At 54.4% G+C, this 24133-nt stretch overlaps 1 protein-coding gene across 3 annotated transcripts in view; it reads left to right on the plus strand.

Annotated features, from left to right (window-relative positions):
* PCDH1 (protocadherin 1) overlaps nt 1–24133 on the plus strand; it is a 53724-nt gene that overhangs the window by 14620 nt on the left and 14971 nt on the right. For all 3 annotated transcript variants that reach the window (XM_058848564.1, XM_058848563.1, XM_058848565.1), the window contains exon 4: nt 13198–13417. In XM_058848564.1, coding sequence (XP_058704547.1) covers nt 13198–13417 — 220 coding nt within the window. The remainder of the gene's footprint in view (nt 1–13197; nt 13418–24133) is intronic.

The raw sequence follows: 24133 nt of genomic DNA on the forward strand, positions 1-24133 counted from the left end.
CCATCCTTTTTTACTGGGAGGGGATATTCCACATCCTTTCCCAAGAAGTGCCCCGGGTCCTTACAGCCCCCCACCACCCGGGAAGGCGGCTGGAACAGTGTGAACGTGAGCAAGCTCAGCAGAGGTTCCTGCACCTGCCCGCGGGCTCGGAGCGCGGTGCAGCATTAATTACTCTCTGCAGGAGGGGAGGAGAGGAATATTGTAGCTGTAATGGACAGAAATGAAATCGTCTTGTTTGAGAATTTAGCTCAGAGTCTCCATAAATTGCAGGTTTAGGTGCTGGCAGATGTCTGGGAAAGTCTCCCACTGTCCTGGGTCAGTGGGTTTTCTCAAGGTCGTTCACGTGGAATGAGCTGATAAATGGATCCAGCAAGGAGCTGCAGATGGAGCTGAGGGTTCATGGGGGACCTGCCCTGCTTTTCCCCAGTTTCAGAGACACGCTGTGCTGGGAGCTGTTCCTCTGCACTGCGAATCAGCCCCTGCTCCTGCGATTGACTGGGCTTGGGTCCGATTTGGCTCCGCCAGGCTGAGATTGAGTGAGAGAGGTGTTGAGGGGCTGCAGATCCCTGGGTCTGCTGGGAAGAGTGGCTGTGTCAAAGCACAGCAGCTTGTGAGCATCACTGGGGTGCCTGGGGGTGCCGGGAGAGCACAGGACAGGGTGGGGAGTGGGTCGTGCACTGTGCTGCGGCATTGCTGGGGATGCTGAGGGCACCACGGGCAAGGCAGGAAGGTGCGGTGGCTCCTGGCTGGGGACTTGGGTTGATGGCAGGGAGTGAGAGCACCAAGGGGTACCTGGGACCTCAAAATGAGGAGCTTCAGCTGCGGAAGAAGAGCAACCCCCTGGTACAGGCTGGCTGTGCAGCCAGAGGAAGCGTGGGTGTGCGCAGGCTGTGCTGCAGGGGGAGGTGACAGCACCAGCACCCTGTGCAGGTGGCACGGAGGTGTCACCCTGTGACATGGGGTGGCAGGGACACGTGTACAGGCTGCGTGTCAGGGAAGGGGATGTAGGGTTGCAGCTGGAATCTCCCCCAGGGGGAAGGTGGCACGGGGCAGGGTACAGCCCCCATCCCCAAGGAGGTGGCAGTGGGGACTGTGCAGCCTGGACTGCGGCAGGAGGTGGCACAGGGGGTGCACAGCCTCAGGGAGAGGGGTACAGGGCTGTGCACAGGCTGTGCTGTGGGGAGGGTGGCAGTGGGGCAGACACAGTGACAGCAGGTGACAGCAGGGTGGGCAGCCTTGGCCAGGTGACAGCTTTGTAGGCAGTGTCTGCAAGGAGATAATGGCACTTACTGTCCCTAAGCCATCGAGGAGGTCACTGGGTCTCTCCTGCTTGCCAGTCCCGGGCCCCACCAGCGCTGGGGACCTTGTCCTTTCTCCCTTGAAGGCTCACCCAGCCTGTGCTCCGTGCCTGGGGCTGTCCAGTTCCAGCACTGCCCAGCTCCCATCTTGCCATTCCTCCCTGCCCTCCTCTTCCTCTCCCTTCTCCCAGCCTCAGCCTCTCCCCTGCCTGATGCCCTTGGAGCCAGCATTGGCCTTTCCTGGCCCGGATCTGGGGAGCTCCTCCTTTCCCCCCCGCACAAATCTTCCCACGTCTTTCACAACTGTGTCTGCTCCTCTCCACCCTCTCTCCTGATCTCTCCCTTCTCCCTGGCTTTCCCCAGTCTCTCCTGACCGTGCTGGCCCCAGTACAGAGGGATGCTGAGCCCTCCCAGCGCAGGGCTGAGCCCCTGGCTGGCTCTGCCGGCCGAGCTGTGGATCCTGGGGGATGAAAGCCCTGGCTGTGTGTGAAGCCGCCCGCTCCAAGGCTCCCTGATTGATATTCCCAGCACTGCTCTGCCCGCTCGGCCGGGCTCTCAGCTGCAGTGCTGTTCCCTGGAGCGGGGCCCAGCCCTGCAGGCTGCTTCACCCAGCACCCAAATCCTGGGGCAGAACTTGGGGCTGTGGCAGGGAGTGTCCCTGAGGTCCCTGCGTGTCCCCGAGGTCCCTGTGTGTACCCGAGGTTCCTGTGTGTACCCGAGGTCCCTGTGTGTCCCCATGGTCCCTGTGTGTCCCCATGGTCCCTGTGTGTCCCCGAGGTCCCTGTGTGTCCCCGAGGTTCCTGTGTGTCCCCATGGTCCCTGTGTGTCCCCGAGGTCCCTGTGTGTCCCCAGGCACTCGGAGGCCCCTCAGCCCACAGAGCACCCAGAGGCTGTGGGTGGGGTGAAGCACAGAGGGTGGGATGCAGCTGGAGGGGGTGGAGGGTGCGGTGAGGACAGAGCTGGGATGTTCTGGGATGGGATGGAAGGAGGTTGGGGTAATAAAAGGGTGCAGGATGTAGGACAGGCTGTTGTGGAGGGAGGAAGGGCTAAGGAATGCCTGGAGCAAAGGGCACAGAGTGGCTGGAATTGTGTCAGACTTCCCTGGGAGCTGTGGGACAACAGCAAGGGGGTGGCTGCTCTGCTCTGGTGCTCAGCCAGGACCCCCAGACTGAATCCCCTTGTGCCAGGGCAGGTCCCAAAGAGCCCCTTCGTGACTTTGGGGTGTTGGACACAGTCCCCGTGGTGCCCTGGTAAATCTCCCACTGGTTGGCACATCCTTTGGAATGCTGAGCCCTGTGCTAGGCCCAAATTACCTTCCTGCCCCTCCGCCCTCACCCCCACACCCCTGTCCTGTGAGAGCACCTGCCAGGAGCCCTGGGCACGGCCCATCCCCAGGGCACGGCTGTGCTGCCATTGCACAACCCAGCCCTGCTCCTGGGAGAAACCAAGATGGTCAGGGGAGATTATTCCCAAAGAGGCTCTTCCTGCAGTGCCCTGATCCTTCAGCACCCCAGAAAGCACAGACAGCCCAGCTGAGGCACAGGAGGACTGAACAGCGGTGAGGAGGTCACCCCTGGCATTTTGGTGTCCCTTTTCTTGTCACCTCTGATTGTGGCTGCAGCATCCACCAGTCCAACCTGGGTGAAGCTCAGCCTTGGCTTCACCTCTGCGGTCAGACCTGCCACTCAGCCTCACTCAGCAGGTCCTTCCTTGACCTTGCCTTTTGTCCTGACCCTTTCTGTACTTCAAGGAGAGCCCCGGAAAAAGATGGAGAGAGATTTTACACAGGCAGAGAGTGATAGGACAAGAGGAACTCTGTTAAACTAAAAGAGGAGAGATTTAGATGGGATATTGGGCAGGAATTCCTCCCTGGGAGGGTGGGAGGCCCTGGCACAGGGTGCCCAGAGCAGCTGTGGCTGCCCCTGGATCCCTGGCAGTGCCCAAGGCCAGGCTGGACAGGGCTGGGAGCAGCCTGGGATGGTGGAAGGTGCCATGGCAGAGGGTGGAATGGGAAGGGCTTTAAGGTTCCTTCCAACTCAAACCATTCCGCGATTCTATTCTCTGACTTTCTGAATTTTTCTGGAGGTCTCTGCACCCTTGAAGACCTGGTTTCGATATCCTACCTGTAGTAAAGGCTTCTTTTCCCAGTGTGACTCCCAACCCCACATTCTCGAGAGGAAGAGGAGGTCAGGCAGAGGACCAGAAAGAAAACAACTCCCCCAGATCCCTTAAAATACATTCCTGGTTGTTTTGCATCAATGCCTTGTGTGGTGGAGGCTGTTTACTGCCTCAGCCCTTCGGCTGGTTGCAGGGAAGCGTGGGTGGGTTTGTGGTGGGAGCGTGGGTTGTGACCTGCCAGGAGAGCAGGAGAAAGCTGCACCACCTCATCCCTTCCATCCTTCTGTGGCTCCTGCCCAGAGATCCCTGAAGATGCCCCTTTCCCAGGATGTAAACATCCTTCTGAGCTCCTCCTGGCTTGCAAAACGCCCTCTCTGATCTCCTATCTGCACGTGGCACAGGGATCCTGGCACGTTCCATCAAAGTTCGGAGCCATCCTTTGGGGAGGGCAGCGAATCCCCACCTCTCTCCCTGAGAACTGATCCTGCTCCGGAGCTCTCGGAGCAGCGTGCCCTGATTCAGCTCCTCGGAGACATCTTGAAAGGCCTGAGCAACCTGAAAGCCTGCAGCTATTTTGCTCCCACGTGGCCTGGTTCTCACATCCTCCCCGCTCCCCGGTGCTCAGGAGCAGCTGCCGGGGAGGCTCCGGCAGAGATCTGGCCCTGCTGGGGGGGCACCTCGTGGCTCAGATCCTGCTGGAAGTGTCCTGCTGGAGCGATGTGTGATGTTCCTCTCACACTCATCCGTTCATCTTCCTGCTCATCAAAAGCACTCGAGCCCCGTGGAAAGCAAAACCCGTGTTTCAGATGCTTGAAGAGCCCTTCGTTCTCATTCAGGCTGGGTGAGACCTTTAGGGGTGTTGTGATTCCATGCTCTCAAGTGCCTGGAGGAGCTTGGGTGGGTTTTTTTCTCCATGGATTTCAAGTAGATCACGGTTTCTTAGGGACCATCTCTTGCCCAGAGAGCTCAGAAACCTTTGCTGGAAATTTTTCTGGAGCCAGGATCTGGTTTGGCCGAGGATGTGACAGCAATCCTGGGATTTGAGGAGCTCATCCATCCCAGGGGTCCTGCGCCAGTGGGAATGGGAATGGGAGCAGTGCAGGCAAGATAAGTGGCCCTAAGAAGCCTCCCTATGACTTGTCCTACCTGTTTGATGTCTCCAAAGGAAGGTTTGTCTCACTGGTATCTCCATTCATCAGGAGGTGCAGACCACTAAAGTGAGGGCTCTGCCCGTCTCGGCAGTGTGTGGGTGCCCAGACCTCTGGAACAGGCACAATCCCTTGGGCAAACAGGGAGAGCTGCTGCCCTTCGCCTGTGGAAATGGAGCTGGTTGCAAAACAGGTTTACCCTCAGAGGAAAATTTCCAATTTGAAAGCAAATCAGGGAGAATTGACAGTTTTTCCCCCATTTCCCAAGTCAATCAGAATATATATTATATATGAATGTTATTTTTTTCTAGTAATTTCTAAAGGAGTGATCCTGCCTGACCTTTTTGAGTTGAGCTCCATAATTAATACTTGGCTGGAGTCCTGAAGTGAAAGGTACCTTTGCAAGAGCATCATTTTTTCATTTTCACGTGTCAGCAAAGATCTCCCCCCACGCCCCTCATGCTCCTGGAACAAGGAGCTCGCTTGAATAATGATCTGATTTCAGCAAATTGACAGGTTTTTCCATGGAAAGGCTTCAGTGGAAGCATTCCTGTTATCTCCATGTTTTTTAATAGAGTCCTGAGTCTACAGCTTTGCACCCCCTGAACTCCCCAGAGCCTTCAACACTTCCTGTCAGCTCCACTGGGTGCAACTGGGAGCCAGATTAGCTCATTATTTCCCCAGCATTATTTTCCCACTCTGCAGCTGTTGGGTTCCTCGAGGGTTTTATTCAAGTGTTGCTCCCAGTCCCGTAAGCTTTTTCCTCCCTGGGATCTTCAGATGGTTTTAACGTGATTATGAGGCCTCCTGCTGCGTCCAGGGCAATTTCCACTCCACACCAACCATCTCCAGAATAGCTCCATTATCAGCTGGATGGTGACAGACATTCCAGGACAGCAAAGCCAGGCCAATTTAGACATCATTCCATAAAGATTATGACCCCTTTCGATTTTACCGTTCACCCTTCCGATGATTTATTTCCGTATTTTCCTTGCCCATCTTCATTTCACCCAAGGAAAAGCCAGATGGCACCTCCTGGATGAGCTCAGAGCTGGGATAGGCTGAGGGTTAGGCAGGCTCTGTCCCCAGGCTGCCTAAATGGGTTTCTAATTGCGTTAGATCTTGCTCTGAGTTAGATAAATTCGATCTGACCAGGCAGGTTGGCACCGGGCTTTGGCGGCTTCTTTGAGCATCATGCAAATTTCAGGAGGCTTCGGGGCACCTATGTGGAGTCAGCCCGCATTTTCCCTGGATTTATTCATTAAATAGTGCCTCGGGAACTGATGTCCATTTGAGGCTGGCTGCTCTGCTATCATTATTTCGGCAGGACTTGGAGACTGGCTCTGCTGAGTGCAAGGTCAGCACTGGCTAATTGTCAGCTGAGCAGCCACTGGGGAGGGGGAGCAGGTGCCTTTTTTGGGATAATACCTGGGTTTGGGAGGTGGGATTCCATGGATTCCTGCATGGTTTTCCTCTGGTTGTGGATTCCTCCCTCTGCTTTGTCAGCAGTGAAAGAGCTGAAGGGTTTTTGGGAGCTGGGGATGGACACAGGGATTGTGGGCAGGCTCAGCCACCACACGAGACCCCCGAGAGCATCACGGAGCAGAGCTGTCACCCCATGGCTGATGTGCTCTGTGGGACCCCAGTGGCTGTGGTGGAGGTGACCCCAGCGAGGTCAGACTGGTAGATCACAAATTTGGGCCTTTAACTGTGCTCCAGAACTGTCAGTGTTCCTTGGGAGACACCACCTTCAGAGACAAAATCTTGGGAGGTCCTGAATGAGTGTTTTGAATAAACAAAATCAAAGAACCCAAAAAATCAGGAAAGTGGCTACACAATGTGCTGCTGGAGGGTCATGGAAAAGGATGGGAAGAGCTGTCTCAGCTCCATCCTCACCCCAGCACGGCAGCAGAAGCTCTGGTGGCTCAGAGGAGCTGTAAAATGGTCGGCTCAGTGACGAGCTGAGCCTGTCCCCTGTTTCCTGCAGCTTGAGTGTTGCCCTGAATGGTTTTGGCAATTCAGCTCCAGCTTTCCTCGAGGCCTGCCCTGGTTTCCATGGACATAATATTCCTCTCAGCCTCCTGCTCCAAAGGCTGTGCTGCACTGTAGTGGAGCCCCGCTCCTCACCAGGCAAAGCAAATAATTCCCAAGTCTCCACCCATGGAAAGATGGCCCTGGGTCATTCCAAGCACAGTCCCTGGGTTTATCTTTCTCTCTTCCTCTCCAAATCCCGGGATATTACATCGCTCCAGGTTGGTTTGTAAAGGAGAGGGGTTCTCGAATCCATCTGAAGTTGAGCAACTCCCAACTCACAATGGCTCCCTTGTCACTTATTTTGATATTCCGGGCGCTGGCTCTGACATTGCCTTTCACTCCCGGCCCTGTGAGTTGCTGCATTGTGGCAGCTGTTGGGGAAGCAGCTCCTTTGGCAGCTGCCTGAAAGGAGGCTTCTGGCGTGTGGGGAGGCACAGGAGCTGCCAGAGGAGCCCGGGAGCCAAGGATCCCGCCTTGGGATCAGCAGCGAGCCAGTTAACAAGGGTTGGATTTTCCCCACTGGTGGCTCCCCTCCCTCCCTCCCTGCCAGCAGGAAAAGGGTGCCTGGGGCGGATTTTATGGTTTCCTTTGTGAACAATGGAATTTCTCCTGCTGCTCCGTCCCTGCCCTCTGCACAGGCACTGGGGACATGGTGACATCCCAAATTCCTGTTCCCTCCTGGCACTGCTGTCACTTGGGCTGAGTTTGTTTTCCCTGGGTTTAGCAAGGAGAACCAGCCCGGTGCAGGTCCTGGTGGGAGCTGGAGATGTTTGAATGAGGGAAGGAAGAGGCAGGAGGGAGCAGAGGGGCTGAGCAGTGTGGGGTCCTTTTAGTCCCATCCAGCATCCATGAGTGGGAATCCTCACAGGATCATTAAGGCTGGAAAAAACCTCCAAGGTCATCAAGATTTGATGTCAGCCAGCCCAGTGTTCCTTGAACACCTCCAGGGACGACGATTCCACCACCCACATTCCACTCTTTCCAATGCCCTACCACCCTTTCCATGAAGAAATTTCTCCCAGTATATTTTTTCCTAACATGCCCTCATGGCAGAAGGAATCAGCACAGTCAGGGATTGGCATTGGGGAGTTTGGGATGTGCAGCCAGGACTGGGCAGGTCGGGGACAGCCCACAAAAATTCCTCACCAAAACAAGTTCCAGCTACTGCCGGACGAGCCCCAAAACTGGAGCCGTGGGTTTGGGCATGGCTTCCCTGTGGCTGGAAAACTGGGGAAGAGCTGGAAGAGGCACAGGGAAGGGCAGCAGGGCTGGAAGGGGCACAGGGAAGGGCAGCAGGGCTGGAAGGGGCACAGGGAAGGGCAGCAGGGCTGGAAGGGGCACAGGGAAGGGCAGCAGGGCTGGAAGGGGCACAGGGAAGGGCAGCAGGGCTGGCCAGACCTGTCTGGCATCTGCAGGAGCAGACACAGAGCAGGATGCAGCCTGGATTTGTGGAATTGGAAAGGGGCAGAGTGAGGAGCAATTACTGCTGTTCCCTCACAACCCTGCAGGCAGGAGAAGTTCAAGGCAAAACGAGCAGGCAGCAGAGGCAGGAGCAAAGGGAAGAGCTTTTCCAGTGAGCACATGGGCCGGGAGTTCATTGCTGCCGGAATCCGCGGAGGCAGGAGCAGGCACAGACTCAAAAAGGCAGCAGAGCACTTCCCAGAGGATGGGGGTCATCGGAGGGAGAGCTGCCAATGGTTCCTCTTCAGGAAGAATCCCTGAGCTTTGAATGCCTGGAACCTGCAGGATTTTCCCAGGGATGAACATCCCTGCAGGAAGAGGGGGGCAAGGGCTCTGTTTGTCCCTCAGATGTGGAGCTGGCACAGACATCCCCCATCAGGAATATCACAGCAAGCACTGGAGAGCCCTAAAAATGCATTTTTTTTAGTCCAAAGCCACAATTTCTCAGCTGAGAAAATAGACAGCTCTGCCCCAAAACCCATTCCAGCACAGTGGCAGCAGTTGGAAGTAGGAAATCAATAAATACTGGGGGTAAAAGGAGGGAGTTACAGCAATTAGGAGAAATTAGTTGTTCTGGAGTATAGAAAATTAACAAGCAAAGCCAAAGACATTGGGGGAAAATCAATTATTACAAAGTCAACACAATAAGTACTTTTAAAAATGTGCTGGTAAGAAGTGGAATTCAGGAACTGTCAACTCCAAGTGGAGATTGCAAAATTGTTAATTATGGAGAAAAATGCCAAAGTATTGACTAAATAGTTGGAGTAATTTGGGCTGAGACATAACAACGTAGGATGTGGGACCTGCCCATGTGTTGGGAACCTGCAAAGGCATTCAAAATAGAGATATTTGACATAATTGAACGGAATAATTTGTACCAAAGATCTCTCTGCTCCCGAGGTGTCTGTGGAGCTGGGGAGCCCGGGACAGGCAGGACTGGGAGGGCAGTGATGCCATGAGCAGCTGGAAGAGCTGGGGCTGTGCAATGCTCACTGTCCTCAGCAGCCCCAGGGAACAACTGGATTAATGGCTAAAGCAGGGAATGGCTGATGGAAATAGCACTGACGTCAGTCACTGTGGCTGATGGCAGGGGACACTGGGCAGTGGCATTACGTGACAGGTCCAGCTTTTAAACCTTTCCTTAGGCATGGTCCTGGCCTCTGTGAGGAACAAGGACTGCTCCAGGCATTCCTGTGGGGCTGGAGAGGCAGATCTGGTTTGTGTTGGGTACACAGCAGCTGGAGACTGATGGATGCACCCAGCTGATAATGAGGATTTTGTCATTATCCTTGTTATTATCTTTATTATTTTGCATGTGCTGTTCTGTGGTTGGACAGCAGCAGGAATTTCTCCATGGAAAAGGTGGTCAGGAATTGGGAGGAGCTGCCCAGGGAGGTTTGGAGTGCCCATCCCTGGAGGTGTTAAAGGAACACCTGGAGGTGGCACTGAATGCTCCAGGCTGGGGATCGGGCACAGCTGGGACTCAATGACCTTGGAGGGCTTTTCCAACCTGGGATTCTGGGATTCTCAGCACGGCATTGTGAGGCAGATCTGGTTTATCCAGAGCTTAGAGAAGGGAAGCTTGGCTGGAATTCCTCGTGGAGCGAGGTTCTCCTGGAGCTGCTCCTCGGCAGCGCTGTGCCCGCTGCCATTCACCGCCGTAATCAATGGTCTGGAAGGCAATCTAAAATCACTGCTGATAAACCCGTGGCTGCCACGGAGATTGGTGGAGTGGGAGATGGTGCTGAGGACGGAGCAGTCATGCAGAGCAATCCCAATTGCTTGGTAAACTGGGCCCATTTAAACAAAGTGCATTTTAACGCAGCCCGGCGCAAAGCTGAGTGTGGAGGAATGGGGAATGCTGGCCGATATCCTGGGAAGCGCCGACCCGAAAATGGATTCAAGGGTCACGCTGCATGAGTAGCATGGGGTTAAGAGGCTGGCACGGACCTCAGGTGGAAAAACTCGTGAGGTTGGAGGGGCAGGAAGGCGCTGGAAGAAGCTCTGTGAGATGGCACCTGCGAAGGTCTCCTCTGATGAGGAACAGGGAAAAACTGGGGCAAGAAAAGATGAGGCCCCCAAACAGATTTGCTGTTTGCAGGTTGTGACTCGGACCTGCTGTGTCTGACTCCTCAAACAGAAGGCTCCAGCGTGCCTCCCTTGCCCTGCACAAGCAGCTCCTTGTGCAGAGGCCGCTGTGTGCTCAAAGGCTCTTTAACCTCCTGCAGAAAGGTCACACCAAACCCAATTTCTGCCAGTCAGGGCCAGACAAATTGATTCTATGCCTTTCCACGATTCCAGAGCAGGGCTGTGCGGGTGGAGAGCTTCCCAGGGCAGCCGCTGGTGGGGCTGGGCACAGAGGGAGGGGGGCACTCCCCGCGCCCTGTGGGGCTGCAGGGGACAGGGCTTGGGAGCCCTGCAGTGTGAGGAGCCCTTTCAAGGGCTGCCTGGCAGGAGGTGACATTTAAAGGAGGTGTTTTTCAGGTAAAATCGCTGCTGTTCGGGGGTGGGGGGGATGGTGGCTGTCACAAGCTGGCTTTGGGAGGTTGTTTATTTGTGTTATCGCAGCACCCCGAGGAGCCCGGCTCGTCTGGCTGGGCTGGTGCAAGCACGGAGGGAAAGCAGGAGCCCGGAGCTCGGGATGGGCCGTGGCAAGGCAGGAAACTGGTTTCAGCTGGGTGGGCAGGGTGCAAGGGGAATGCCAGGCTCTACACAATCCCTGCGGGCTGGCAGAGGTCTCCAGAGGGTCGTTGGCACCTGGGCAGCGCTGCCTTGTGCTCATCTCCTCCAGAGCCCTCCCGAGAGGGGCTCACCTGTGCCTTAATGACAGGGCTTGCACCCTCTGCTCTGGCAACCCGCTGGCACAGGGCGCCTGTGCCCCATCCTGGAAATGGCCAAGGCCAGGCTGCCCAGGGCTTGGAGCCACCTGGGCTAGTGGAAGGTGCCTGCCCATGGGTTGAGATGAGCTTTAGGGCCCTTCCAGATCAAACCCTGCCATGATGCTGTGATTGCACTTGGCCAGAGCTGCCACTGTGGGGTTTTTGCCATAGAGATTCACCCTCTCTTCCCTGCTGCACGTAGAGGTTCACTCCTTCTTATCTGCCAGCGCTCCCAAGCAGAGGCTTTTTCTTTCCAGCCTTTGCCACGCTTAACCTTCTCTTCCCTTAACAAATTTCTCTCTCTTTTTTTTTTAATATTTTGTCATGGTTTCTAACAACTGCTTGTCTGTTCTTCTCTGCTGAAGTGGGGCACCTCTCCTCAAAACTGGTGCCCAGCTCAGCCTCCTGGCACAGAGCTGGCACATCCCAGCCTGTTCACACATCCCGGTTTAGAAGCATTTTTGGGTGGGAGGTTGGCACCGTGGGTGGATCCCCAGCCTGTGATGTGCAGTGATCCTCAGCCAGCTGTGATTACTCCTCCCCAGGGTGCAGATGTGACAGATCCATCCCACATCTGTCATGCCAGCAGTTAATGAGGACACAGCCCAGCAATGGACTCGGGACACAACTTGGAGCTTTAATTTGATCCATGATCCCAGCTGAAAAGGCTGCCTGCAGTAATTCCTTTGGGAATAACACTTTCTAAATGATTTGCACCCACATTACCCAGGCAGGGATGTACTGTGCTGCACCTCCGCTGTTTGCTTGCATTACTTATGAGAAAATCAGCTAAAACAGTGTCAAAAAAAAAACTTCTTCAAGTCGAGCTAGAACATTTACTGCTCCTCCTTCCTCCACGAGGCCTGCTGTCTTTTCAAAGGAAGGAGTTCAATGGCTTGACATGTTTGTTTGTGACAAACCTACAGTGGCTGTTACTCATTTCCTTGTTATCTTGTAGGTACTTACAAAGAGTTCTTTTATCTGCTTCAGTATTTTTCCAGGAACTGAAATTAAGCTAACTGTTTTATAATTCTCCAGCTCTTCTTTTTTCTCATCATTAAAGACAGGTGCTATTTTAGCTCGCTTCCAGTCTTCTGGAAGCTCCCTGATTCTCTACAAATTCCTCAGGAAAAAAGAAAAAAAAGAGTCGTGGGGAAGAAAAAAAAAGCAAAAAAAAAAAAAAAGCAGACCTAACAGCTCTGAAGTTACTTAAATCAGGTCTCTAAGCATCTGTGGTGAATTTAATCAGGTCCAACCAACCTTAAAGCAGCTCATCTAAATGCTCCCTCTGTGTTCCTTCCCTCTGTTCGTCTCAATTCCTTCCCCTTCCTGGCCGGTGCTCGCTGTGTGTGGGACGCCTGATTGCCACTGATTTGTAGTAAAGACACCAGCACAAAAAAAGGTATTCAGCCTAGGCGATGTGTTGGCTCCTCTCTCGCCTCATCACCTTCAGATCCCCATCAAATAATTCCCGTTCTGGCCTTCTGCCCATGTTTCTGGTGGAGAAATATTGTGGTGGCTTTTTCTTGCTCTCGGTGGTTTTGTTTCATTCCCCACTCTTGCCCCTTGAACTCGTGCTACCCTCTCCACTCCTCGGTAATCACGCCAAAGAAGGATTTGGGGGAAGGATTTGGAGCGGGATAATGATTGTGGCTTAATGGCTGCTGGCAGGGAGCTGCTCCCGAGCATGAGGCAGAGCTGGGGAGGGAAAGTGTGAGGTGGGGTCTTTGAAACGCTTAACGAGCAGACAAAAGCGGCGCTGGTGGTGACCCTGGGTGGAGAATCCTGAGGATGGGAGCTGGGGTCAGGCCAGGGGCTGGCAGGAGAGGGAGGATGTCACCGTGGCTCTGTGCTGGGCAGCAATGCCATCAGAGGGGCTTTGGAATATTTGGAGCCACACGAGGCTCTGGGGTTGTGTTGGGAACCTGCCGAGTGGGGACCCCTGTTCAAGGGTGGAGACAGTGATTCAGGAGACTGTGATGATGAGGGGACCTTTCCAGAGCTGTCCTGCCATGGGAGGACATCTGGGTGACAAAAGAGGCTTGGACAGAGCCATGGAGGGAGCGATGGGCTGGGGGAGCACATGGACTGTGTGCTCCCTACATGTGCTGGGGAGCTCTTGGCTGGGATGGAGCCTGGTGCTGAGTCTCTCAGGATGGCTCTGGGGGCTGAGGATGGGGTCAGGATGGATGGCCCCACCCTTTGCCTTCACCTTCACCTGCAGGATGGGTGATGCAACAGCTTCTGTCTTGTCTGCAGTTACCTCATCGCCGAGTGACGTTCTCTGCAGCCAGCCAGGCTCAGGACCTGCAGGACCCCTCCCAGCACAGCTACTACGACAGCGGGCTGGAGGAATCTGAGACCCCCAGCAGCAAATCCTCATCGGGGCCCCGCATCGGGCCCCTGGCCCTGCCCGAGGACCACTACGAGCGCACCACGCCTGATGGCAGCATCGGGGAGATGGAGCACCCTGAGAACGGTACGTGCCCGCCCCTTGCGCCTGTCCCCTCCCCTAGGACCTGTCCCCGAGGCTCCTGGTCCTCCATGACCCACGTCCCTGGTGTGGGTGATGTGGAGCTCGGCTGGGACCCTCTGGGCTCGCTGGGGATGGGAGGATGGAGAAGAGGTGAAGCTCAGAGCAAGAGACAGCAAGGAGTGGTTTGGGGGGGAGAGGTGGGTGAGGGAAGGGTTTCTGGGCAAGCTGTGGGATGGGAGGAGTCAAGGAGACAGGTGGGTGTGGCAGAAGATGGGTATGGCGGGAGATGGGTGTGGTAGGAAGCAGGTGGGTGTGCAGATGGGTGTGGCAGGAAGCAGGTGGGTGTGGCAGGAAGCAGGTGGGTGTGGCAGGAAGCAGGTGGGTGTGGCAGGGGACAGGTGGGTTTGGAATGACACAGAGAGAGGGCCAGAGAGGGAGGTCCAAGATGGAAGCACAGGGATGAGCAGAGGGGCTGTATCCCAGCCCATGGGGAGCTTGTATGCTGCAATCAGGAGTCCCATGGGGTGACCCTCATGGGGGTTGGGGTGCGCTGGAGTTCCTCACATGTGTTTGGGGTTGGAGCTTTGGGAGGTTCCAGGGCGCAGAGGGCAGAGTGGGTTTAGTGGCACAGGCAGGACTGAGGAGATCGACGGAGTGGAGGCTCATTGAGCGTGGTGGTGGTGGTGGTGGCAAACCCCAGAGCGATGTGTCCCATCACCGTGCCCCTCAGGTCACCTCCCGGCAGGGTCCAGCTTTCCCTGAGAACTCCTGGAGGTGTCTGTGGTGTCATCACTGGAGAGCTGATTCCCCCTACCCCGATGCAGCTTCACCCGCGGTCGTGCTGCTCGTGCTGCCTTTGTGCCGCCCCGCCTGGCTGCAGCCCACCCCCCCAGCTGTCTTCTCCAGCCAGCTCCCGTTGCTTCCTTGGATTTGGCTCTGGCTGTGTGCATAACATCTTCTCTCCTGTACCTGCTGCCTTCTGTGCTCGTGTCCCCAGGGGAGGTGGCTGTGGAGGTGGCAGGGCCAAAGAAACTCCTGGGAGGGAAGAGGAGGAGGTGGCAGAGGGTTCTCCTGTAGTCTCCTCCTGTTTCTGGGAGCAGCCTTGACTTTGGGACGGGTGTGTGTGTAGTGGGAAGATGGCTGAGCGGTGTTCAGACAGCTTTTAGAGAGCTGTAAATCTGCTGGGTTTGTCTGTTGTGGAAATGGACAGGTCTAGTGGAACATCTCTTCTCAATTCCCAGGTTATTCCTGGAGTATCACCAGAGTTCTCTGTTGCAGCCATTGGAGCAAGGCATGGTGGGCTTCCCAAATCCACCTGTTGCACCTCCTGTCCACAAGCGTTGTGCAGATCACTTTCTCCCCAAAAGTGCCAGTCAGTCACCCAGGACAAGCAGTTTGGAGCAGTTCCTGGAGCCCTGGCACAGGGTAACAGTACTGGGCTTCCCTGAGTTCTTGGAAGAGAGGCTGGAAGGGTGGGAAGCAGTGGATGAGCTGATGGATATGGCAAGCTACTGGGGCTGATGGACCTGGAAGAGGAAAGGTTGAGCCTTGGAATGTGACAGGAAACTCAGAGATGATGAGGGAGAAGCAGGGCTAAAAGTAGAAAGAGGGGAGAGAGAGCAGCACCTGGAAGGTGCAGGGCAGGGAGGGTTGTCTTGGAATGTTCACTGTGTGCCTGACAGGGATGAGCAGAGCTGAGGAAGGCCAAGGGACATTGCCTGGAGCCCCCAGAAATGGATCCCTGCCCAGAGCATCACAAACCTGCCCTATAAACCAGCTCCCTGTCTTGGCACAAGGTGCCCTGTGTGTGTTCACCTCCCAGAAGAGCAGGAACCACCCCACGCCCATCCACCACCAGATCCATGTGTGGCACAGACACTGCAGAGGCTCCCAGGGAATGACCACAACCCTGCTCCGCTCTCCATCCCCAAGAATGTCCTGTCTTGGTTCCCTTCCCATGGCAGTGGTTGGGAATCGGGCTCCAGCAGCTCCAGCATCTGTCCTGACCTGTATTGGGTGCAGGGGCCATGGCAGGTCAAGGCTCTCAGGAATCCACCAGCGTTTTCCTGAGCTGGTCCTGCTGCTCTGCAGATAATCTGGCACAGCAGTTCAGAGGGGACCTCAGGAGCTGGGGCCAGGGTCGTGATCCTCTGAGCAGACTGTGAGGGGACCCTGGCGCTAGGACGGGTGATCTGGGGATTAGGAGGCACTGGGGCTGTTTGACCAGCTCACCAGAGCTGTGTTTGCTCCGTCCCCTGCCCAAGGTGTGGCACGTCCACATCTGTGCTTCCAACCAGACTTGTTTGTCCAGAGAAGGACCGTGACTTGTTTCCTGCAAGGACTCTCCAGTGATGTGGGACCATCATGACCTTTTGGGGACTGTCCTACCGTGTCCTTGCCTTGGCTTCATCAGCAGCATCAGCCCCTCAGAGAGATCAGATCTTGTGTTTTTGGGAAGCTGGGCAGACTAAGCCGTTCTTGACCTTCTGGTAAACTGCAGAGACGTGCTGGATCCCGCACCCCCATCCCGCGGCACGAGCGCGAGGCTGACACGACTGTGCGTTTTCTCAGCTTTCATCTGGTTATAAATATCCAACATAACAGGGCTTCCATTGCTTTCTCCAGGAGATTATCCCTGCAGCCGAACCAATCTGATAAGCAAGTATGCAAGGCTATTTATAGCTTTTCAACTGGAAGACAGATCCATGCCTTTTCTTTGTAGATGGTTCTTCACTTGATTAACACACATCTCAGTGTCCTCCTTTTTTGGACCCTTTCTGCTGTGCAGACTGCAGTAAAATGCTGTATTGCAGGGGCTGAGCCAGGCCCTTTGCAGGAGGAATCACGCTGGTTCTGGTGAAGACTTCTCCAGGAGCTTGGCACTGACGTGGCAGCTCCTCAGTCATCCCAGGCGTTTTTCATCCCTGCTCTCTTCCCTCACTGCCCACTGTTTCCTTCCCAACATTTCCCTGCACCGTTCCCCACCTTGGTGGGGCTTGCTGAGCTGGGAATGAAGCTCAGTCTCCCACTTGGCCACCCGGTGCTTTTCCCAAAGACATCTGCTCCCTCCACGGATCCCAGATTTGCTTTGGTTGGAAGGAGCCTGGGAATGCTGGTGCTCCGTGGAGGCTCTGCCCTGCCGTAATGATGCAGGGCTTGGATGGGGACAGTGCCAGTCACTCTCCATCGGCCATTGAGGGAATTTAACAGGATTTCAGGACCAAATATGTGTAATTTAGGAATTGTTATATGGAGCCTGTTTTCCCTCTGTCCCTGTGTGGTGCAAACGTATCTGAGATTGTGATTTATTTGATGAGGCATTTCTAATTCATGTTTTTCCACCCCCAAAAATCTGTTTTATGCCTGTTACTTAGAGTGGGGATCCCGTGCCATTTTTAATGCATGCAGTTACAGCCCTGCTCGGGGTATGGAATAAACAACCACCTCATGAGCTTTCCCAACACTCTCCGTGCCGTAGGATCTGCACTTCCAAGATGTTGATGAGTTTATCCTCACAGTTCCAGGGAAGAAACCACCATAGGTGGGGAATGAAATAGGAAATTGCAATTTGCATTTTTCGGAGGTGGCTGCTTGCTCTGGGTGACCCTGGATGAGCTGGCAGCTCCTCCCGCTGCCGTGTCGGGATCCTGGTGTTCCAGAGGCACGAGGCAGGAATCCGGCTGCTCCCAGATGGCAGAGCCCAGGCTGCTGCTGACGTCCGAGGCGGGAATAGAGCTTGGTTTTGGGACTTTGTGGCAGAGCTGGTTTCAAACCCTCCTGCCTGGTTCATCACACGGGCTTTGCCAAGCCCAGCCTGTTCCCGGTGCCATCCAAGACTCTCCCAATACTTTGGCACAGCTGGAGACGATGGATGGAGCTGCTGCTTCCCAGGTTTGGCTGCTGGGCTCAATAAAACCCCGCCAGGGCAGGTTTCCTTTGTTTCAGGGAAGATTTAGAGGGATGCACTGCAAAGGCAGAAGGAGCAGCTTGTCTTACCCATGTGTGACACGGTCGTGAAATCCCAGCCCATGATTCCTGCCGTGAGCATCCCTTTGGGAATTTCCCACTCTGTGTGTGAGAGCCCAGGTGAGCCCTCCCAGTGGAAGGATCCTCTCTGCCCCCAGTTCCACCAGTCTACACCAGTATGCTTCAGCTCCTCCCATTTCTTCCCACTCTGGTCCCACAACACCAGAATTCCCTTTCCTGGTGCGTACTCGGAGATCCCATTCAGGCAACTCAACATTTAAAGATCTCTTTGAAAGAAAACTGAGTCAAGTCCCTCCCTGTGAGCAGAGCCAAGGCAAGAGATTTTGGCAGCTGGGTCTCTCTTCCTCTCCTCCCACCCTTCCTCGCGCTCCTCCCAGCCATTGCCATCTGCTCCTGCCACCACCACAGACCTGCAGCCTCATTCCTGGGCAGCAGCAACATCTGGCACATCTTGGATGTGTGTGGTGCTTTTTGGCAACCCTTGCAGAGGCTGTCTGGGGAGAAGTTTCCTTCCTCCTCTTTGCTGATTTCTGATTATAGTTCATGCCTTCCATTCCTTCAGCTCATTTTCCTCTCTGCATGGGCTCCAATTTGCCCACAGGCTTTTGGTGGGGTGGATGTGTCCAGGTGATGTCCCACAGCCCCCCAGCAGCACTTGGTGACATCCACAGCAGCTGCAGGTGCAGGGAGGATGTGTCTGGGAGTGTTTGTGTTCACAGTGTGACCATGGCATGGAAACATGGCTGCACCTGGCTGTGTGAGCACCCTGCAGTGCCACGGGATCATGGAATGGTTTGGCTTGGAAATGACCTTAAAACCCACCCAGTCCCACCCCCTGCCATGGGCAAGGACACCCTTCCCTATCCCAGGTTGCTCCAGCCTGGCCTTGGGCACTGCCAGGGATCCAGGGGCAGCCCCAGCTGCTCTGGGCACCCTGTGCCAGGGCCTGCCCACCCTGCCAGGGAACAATTCCTGCCCAATATCCCATCCAACTCTGCCATTCCCTGTGTCCTGTCCCTCCAGCCCTTGTTCCCAGTCCCTCTCCAGCTCTCCTGGATCCCCTTTGGAAACTGGAAGGGGCTCTGAGCTCTCCCTGGATGATGAGCATGCCCAGCTCTGAGCTCCTCGAGAAGATGGATGGCTCAGAGTATTCCCAAGCCAACCATCCTCTTTTCCTGCTCACCACAAGGATGGATTTGCAGCCCTGGGCAGTCACTGCCTCCTGCCTCTGCTTTAGTGCCAGTCATGAGCTGCTTTTTAAGGTTCTCACTGCGATTGTTGTTCAATTCCTCGCAGCCAACAGATGGGACAAAAAAATTGCATTCTGTCTCCTTCTCTGGCACAGAGGCTCCTCTAGATCTTAAAACCTATTCTCTTTTTCCTGCATTATCTTTAAATGTCCCTTTTGTCTTGCAGAAAGTGTTCCAGGCACATTTACAGTCTGTGGAGTTGGGTTTTTGGGGTTTTTTTTCCAAATGTACCATGCAGCACTTCTGCTTTGTTGCAGAGGCTGTGAGGAATGCTTTGCAGTGGGCTTTGTCTGGGATGTGGGATCTGTGGGATCTGTGCTGTTCCCGGTCATTGCTGAGTGGGATCCAGCAGGTCACACATCTGCCCAGCTGAGTAGATTGGGTCTGGCTGCTGCTTGGGCTCCTCCCTCGCTGAGACATTGTGGCTTTGGGGTTTTTGTAACTTATTTTTAGCACTTCAGGCCTGGAATTCCTCTTGTCCTGAGCAGCAGCTCCCACTTCTGCCCAGGTTTAGAGTATCCACATTCCTTGTGATCATGTCCTGCTCCTCATCTGCCTCTGGAAATTCTCTCTGGGTCCCTCAGTGATCCTCAGCACCTGCATTTCTGCAGAAGAAATCAGGAGCTTCTCTCTTTTCCACACTTAATGTTGGTTCCTCCCCAAAACCAGCTCCTGGTTTGCTTAACCACCGCTGGGAAAAGATTTTTATCAGGACAGATGACATCCAGCAGATTGCAAATGGCCCTGGATTACCCCATCCCGGTTTCAACATTTCTGCCTGAGCTGTAATTCCAGCCCTATTTCCTTGTTTTTCCATGTTTTCCAGAGGCTGTGTCTGGGCAACCTCTTACGCCAGAGCTGCTCAGGGCAGGGCAGTTGTCCTGCCACGCCAGTCAGGTCACCTTCCTTAATTGTCCCCAGGAGCCCGGGGTAAACAGGGGACGGCTGTTCCCCTGCCCCAGGAGCAAGCACATTGCTCCCAGCTCCAGAGAGTGCCTTTAATCCTCTCAAGACCTTCTAAGAAGGCTGTTCCTCGCTTCAGACGCTGTCCAAAATAGCTGTAATAATTTATCTGCCTCTCTTGCCTCACAGGATTATGTGGTAGCACACACATAAGGTTGTCCTCGAGTTCTCCAAAGATCCTTGGCAGATCCTGGACATCTTTAGAGGACTTATTTGAAGAAGCCAGATTTCCCTATTGGATTCTGGTTGCTTTTTTTTCCCCTCACTTTCTGTCCCTGGGCCCACGTGGTGTGGTTGTGAAAGGTCTGGGCAGTGCAGTCACTCAGAGCCAACGCCCAAGAGACAAAAACTCCGTATTTCAGTAGGAAGCTGCCTTCTCTTGGAGAATATCTAGGTCCCCACGGCTCTGTGCATTCCTGCTACATTCAGGATGGATTTTGGGAATTTTCTGCTGGTTCTTGTGGTCCTAGGCTGGGCTGGGATCTCTTCCATTCCCTTTTGATCTCTTCCATTCTCTCTTCCTGCCTGTGGCAAGCCGGTGGAAATCCGCAAATGCCCTCTCGCTTGTGTTACGTCCTTCACATTCATCCTGCTCTGAATTTACTGGGTGGAGAGAATTCTATCATTTTTCCTAATCTTTATTCCTCTCTCCATCTGGAAGCGCTCCCCAGGCTGCTGCTGTCCCTCTGCAGGGTGACCCTGCCCTCACTGTGCCGATTTTCCGGGCGATGCTGCAGAGACCCCGGGCCTGGGGAACACGCTGGGAGCTGCTGACCCCAAACTCACCCCGCTCCTTGGAACCACTCTTGGGCTCAGCCAGCTCCATGGCAAACTTTGAGACTTTCCTTAAGGGAATCAGCTACAAACAGATGGGAATATGGAAGTTTTTAGCTAGGAATTATAAATGAGCTCGTTGAGGGAAGGCGACTTCTGCTGCCCCAGGGAAGGGAGGATTTCCCATCTCCCTGACAAGGGAGGCCAAACTGTGTCATGGAACTCGTCCAGCCCAAGGCAGGAACATTTTCCATCACATTCCACCTCAGCAGGCCTGGGAAAGGGTTCTCACCTGGCAGAACATGACCCCAGTGACATTAAAAAAACCGGAGTACCCAACCCACACAGGACTTGGCATTTTCCTTTTCCCTGGCAATGGTTGCAAATTCCAATGCAAATGCCCATGCAAATGGTCATGCACAGCTATTCTTATCTCTGGGCCAAATCTCAACATCCCTTCTTTGGTAGAAAGTCGATTTTCCAAAAATAGTTTACGTCAGCCTCCAACTATTCGAGGCTTCAGCTCAAGTTCGTTAAACCCCGTTCCAGGAAGAGTTTTCCAATTTAGATCCGCAATGGGAACGGGAGGGTGGGGCCCTTTGCTTTGTCCCACGTTCCTCTCCAGAAGGACATTTCCTTGCAGTGAAGGGTTGGGTGAAGCTGCTTCGGGCTCTACTTTTGTGTTTCCCAATCCATTTCAAAACACACGCGTGAACTTGGGACCTGCCGTTCCTTTGGACAGGTGAGGGCAGCCAGGAATGGGAGTGATGACTTCTCTTGAGCCACTGTGTGTTTTGGGAGCAGAAGAGGCAGGTCCCTCCTGTCCCTCTTGGTCCCTGTGCCGTGCTGCTGTCCCAGCACAGCTCCATGGGCAGCTGGACAGGGCAGTGACCAGGCTGAGGTTTTGCTGGGTCACGTTTTTTTGGCCATTTTTGCTCTCCAGACAGAGCAGTTTTCCCACCCTGCCTTCTCCATGGCTCCACAAAGAGCTGAACTTGCAGGAAGCCGGGATTTTGCGGGAGGCAGGGATTCTGAGCTTGGCACTCAGCTTTAGAACACGTCTAAACCAGAAAAAGCCACCGAGAGTAAAAGCAACAGACAGGCAGGATCCCTCAGCAGCCCCAGACTATTTGTTGTTTTCAAAGACCTGCTTCCTTAGAAAGCTCCTTTTGAAGTAATTTGACGTGCCATTTCCAGCTCCTGTGTGATCTACCGCAGTTATTCCCCCTTTATCTGCCTCCCAATGCTCCGGAATGTCTCCATAAACCTGCCTGGCAGAGCCTCTGCCCGTGCAAGGGACCTACATTAGCGTGGGATTTAAACTTAATGCCGGAGGAGCTTACAAAGTCTCCCATCTGAGCTTCTCGTGGACTCCACACCGCGGTTCCTTTCTCATAAAAATAGCAGGTGGCTGAGTTTGAAGGATCGGTCAGGTGTGGATCCCTCACATGGAAAATCCCTCTCGCTGGCAGGAGATAGAGGATAAGGGATTCATCCCTGTCCCCGGTGAAATCAATGGGAGCTTTGCTGTTGAGACAGGTCAGGTGTCAGTCTCAGTTGTTGGCTCTTCCCCGGGATTTGATCCTTTGTGCTCTCACCATTAAAGAATCTCTCTTCCTGTCTCCTTCCCACGGGCTCTCATCCATCCTGATTTGAAGTCCCCTCCGTTAAGTGGCTGGAACGCCAGCGCTCCGCTTCCCCGGCAGAGAGGACACTCCATAAATCTCCCATTAGTCATGGATGTGGCGAGCCATCCCAGGGATAGGCTGCCGTGCCTCAGAGGTTATCAAACCGTGGCAACCCCTGCATTTGCCTCTGCTTTCCGAGAGCTCAGCTCCCTGCCAGCGTCCAGGGCTCATTTCCCGGGAGCTGAGGCGGCCACGCTTTGCTCAGGGACACAACAGTGGCCACGTGGTGCTCAGTCCTTGTTCCCTGGCCAGTGAGGCTGGAGCTGGGCTCCCTTTCCAGCAGCTCTGGGCAGGACAAGAAGCTTCCAAAGAGCAGGAAGGGGGGAAGTCTACGTGTTGGTGGCCAGAAGGCTCCGTTTTCCCAGGAGAGACACACAGGGATGTGTGTGTGTGGTGTCCCCAGTGGGGTGGAGAGGGGGCTGTGCCTCTGAACAGGGTACAAGGCTCCCAGATGATCCCTGTGAGGCATTTCAGCCTCAATCCTCGTGGAAAAGAAGGGCTGAACCTCACTGGTGCGAGCATGGAACTTCCCAGGGTGTCACGGACACCGAGTCCTGCCTGGATGCTCCTTCCAGGACTGTATCCATAAAAAACAAACATCCAGACATCATTCCTGGGCTTGGGGGGCAAGAAGAGGGAAGGATCCCTCTGAAGTGCTCTGCTCCAGGGCTCTTGTCTGGCAGGGAGCTCACGTCAGAATGAGCTGGAGGATGAGGACTCTGGGACATGCTTGGATTTACACCTTACTCCAGCATAAGACTGGTGCTGTTGGGCTAAAATAACATCATTTTCCCAATAATTTGGGGTGGACTGGCAGGGATGCTGTGAATCAGGAATAAATCAGCTCAGGTGGCCCATGGGTGAAGCCTGTGACTCAGCTGTAGTCTGTGTTCTGTATTGCTCAGGTATAAAAATGTTCTTTCTTCCAGGGGTGAACCCTCTGGACAAGGAACATGGGAGAGGCTGAGGAAGGGATCCAGCAGGGAAGAGCAGGGTGCTGGAATGCACAGGTTCCTGGGAACAGCAGCTCTCCATCAGCTGTGTGTGTCTGGCTTAGAACAACCTGCCTGGGTGTGAGGAAACAGGGAGGCAGCAGGAAAAGGAGGAGGGGGTCAGGATGTGATCCCTGCTCAGGGATGTCGGAATGGCTGTCGTGTTGTTTTATCGCTGCTGAGGAAAGAGAAAATGGAGCAGGGAATGCAAAATGACAGAGAGTGAGGAGATGTGATATTTGCCTGATGTATTTTGCTGGTAATTAGTGTAATGCCAATTAGACAGAAGTAATTTTTATTTTTTTTCCCTCCCCTTCTTCAGCTGTATAAATTATTGCTGGAATATATGCCAGCTCAAACCGAGATATTAAACTCGGAGTGATGTGGAGATCTCTGCTCCTTGAGGATCTCTAGATGAAATTACCCAGACAACAGGGATCTTGACAAAAGTAAGGCTGACTCTATCCAGAAAGAAAACGAATCAAAGCCAAAGGAATTTTTGTATTCCACGTCTGGCGTCTTGCTGCTTATTAGCCACGCAGGAAGGGGCCCCCACAGAGATGCAGCAACATCAGTGAGGAAAGGCAAATATCTCGCCTTTCCTGCAAACAATGCCACTTGCAGGCTATTGTTCCCCTATCAGCTTCCCTGAGGAGCAGATCCCGAGCCCTTCCCGTGCTCAGCTTGCAGGTAAACCCCGCCGCCCACACGCATTCCATTTGTCATTCCCTGAGCCCTGTTTTCTCCCACACCGGGACAGCAGCGCCGGGTTGTTTTGCCCGCGGGTCCCCCGGGACGCGAAGCTCTTTAATGATGATGTACGGCTTCCTTCAAAGGGTCAATTGCTGGCCTGGACCTCTCCAATCGCGGATCCCTCGGAGCTCTCTACCTGGGCACACGGATTTCCCTTCGCATGAGGAGCAGACCTGCTCTTGCCGTCTCCTCCCTTTGGAAAAATAACCGCTCAAAACGATGCCCTTGGGCCGATTCTGGAAATTTTCATCCATCTCTGTCGGACCGTGAAATCCAAATCTTCTCGTGATCATCCTGCTGCTCCCTGGTGCT

This window comes from Poecile atricapillus, chromosome 13 (genome assembly GCF_030490865.1).
Source record: "Poecile atricapillus isolate bPoeAtr1 chromosome 13, bPoeAtr1.hap1, whole genome shotgun sequence".
NCBI classification, from domain to species: domain Eukaryota; kingdom Metazoa; phylum Chordata; class Aves; order Passeriformes; family Paridae; genus Poecile; species Poecile atricapillus.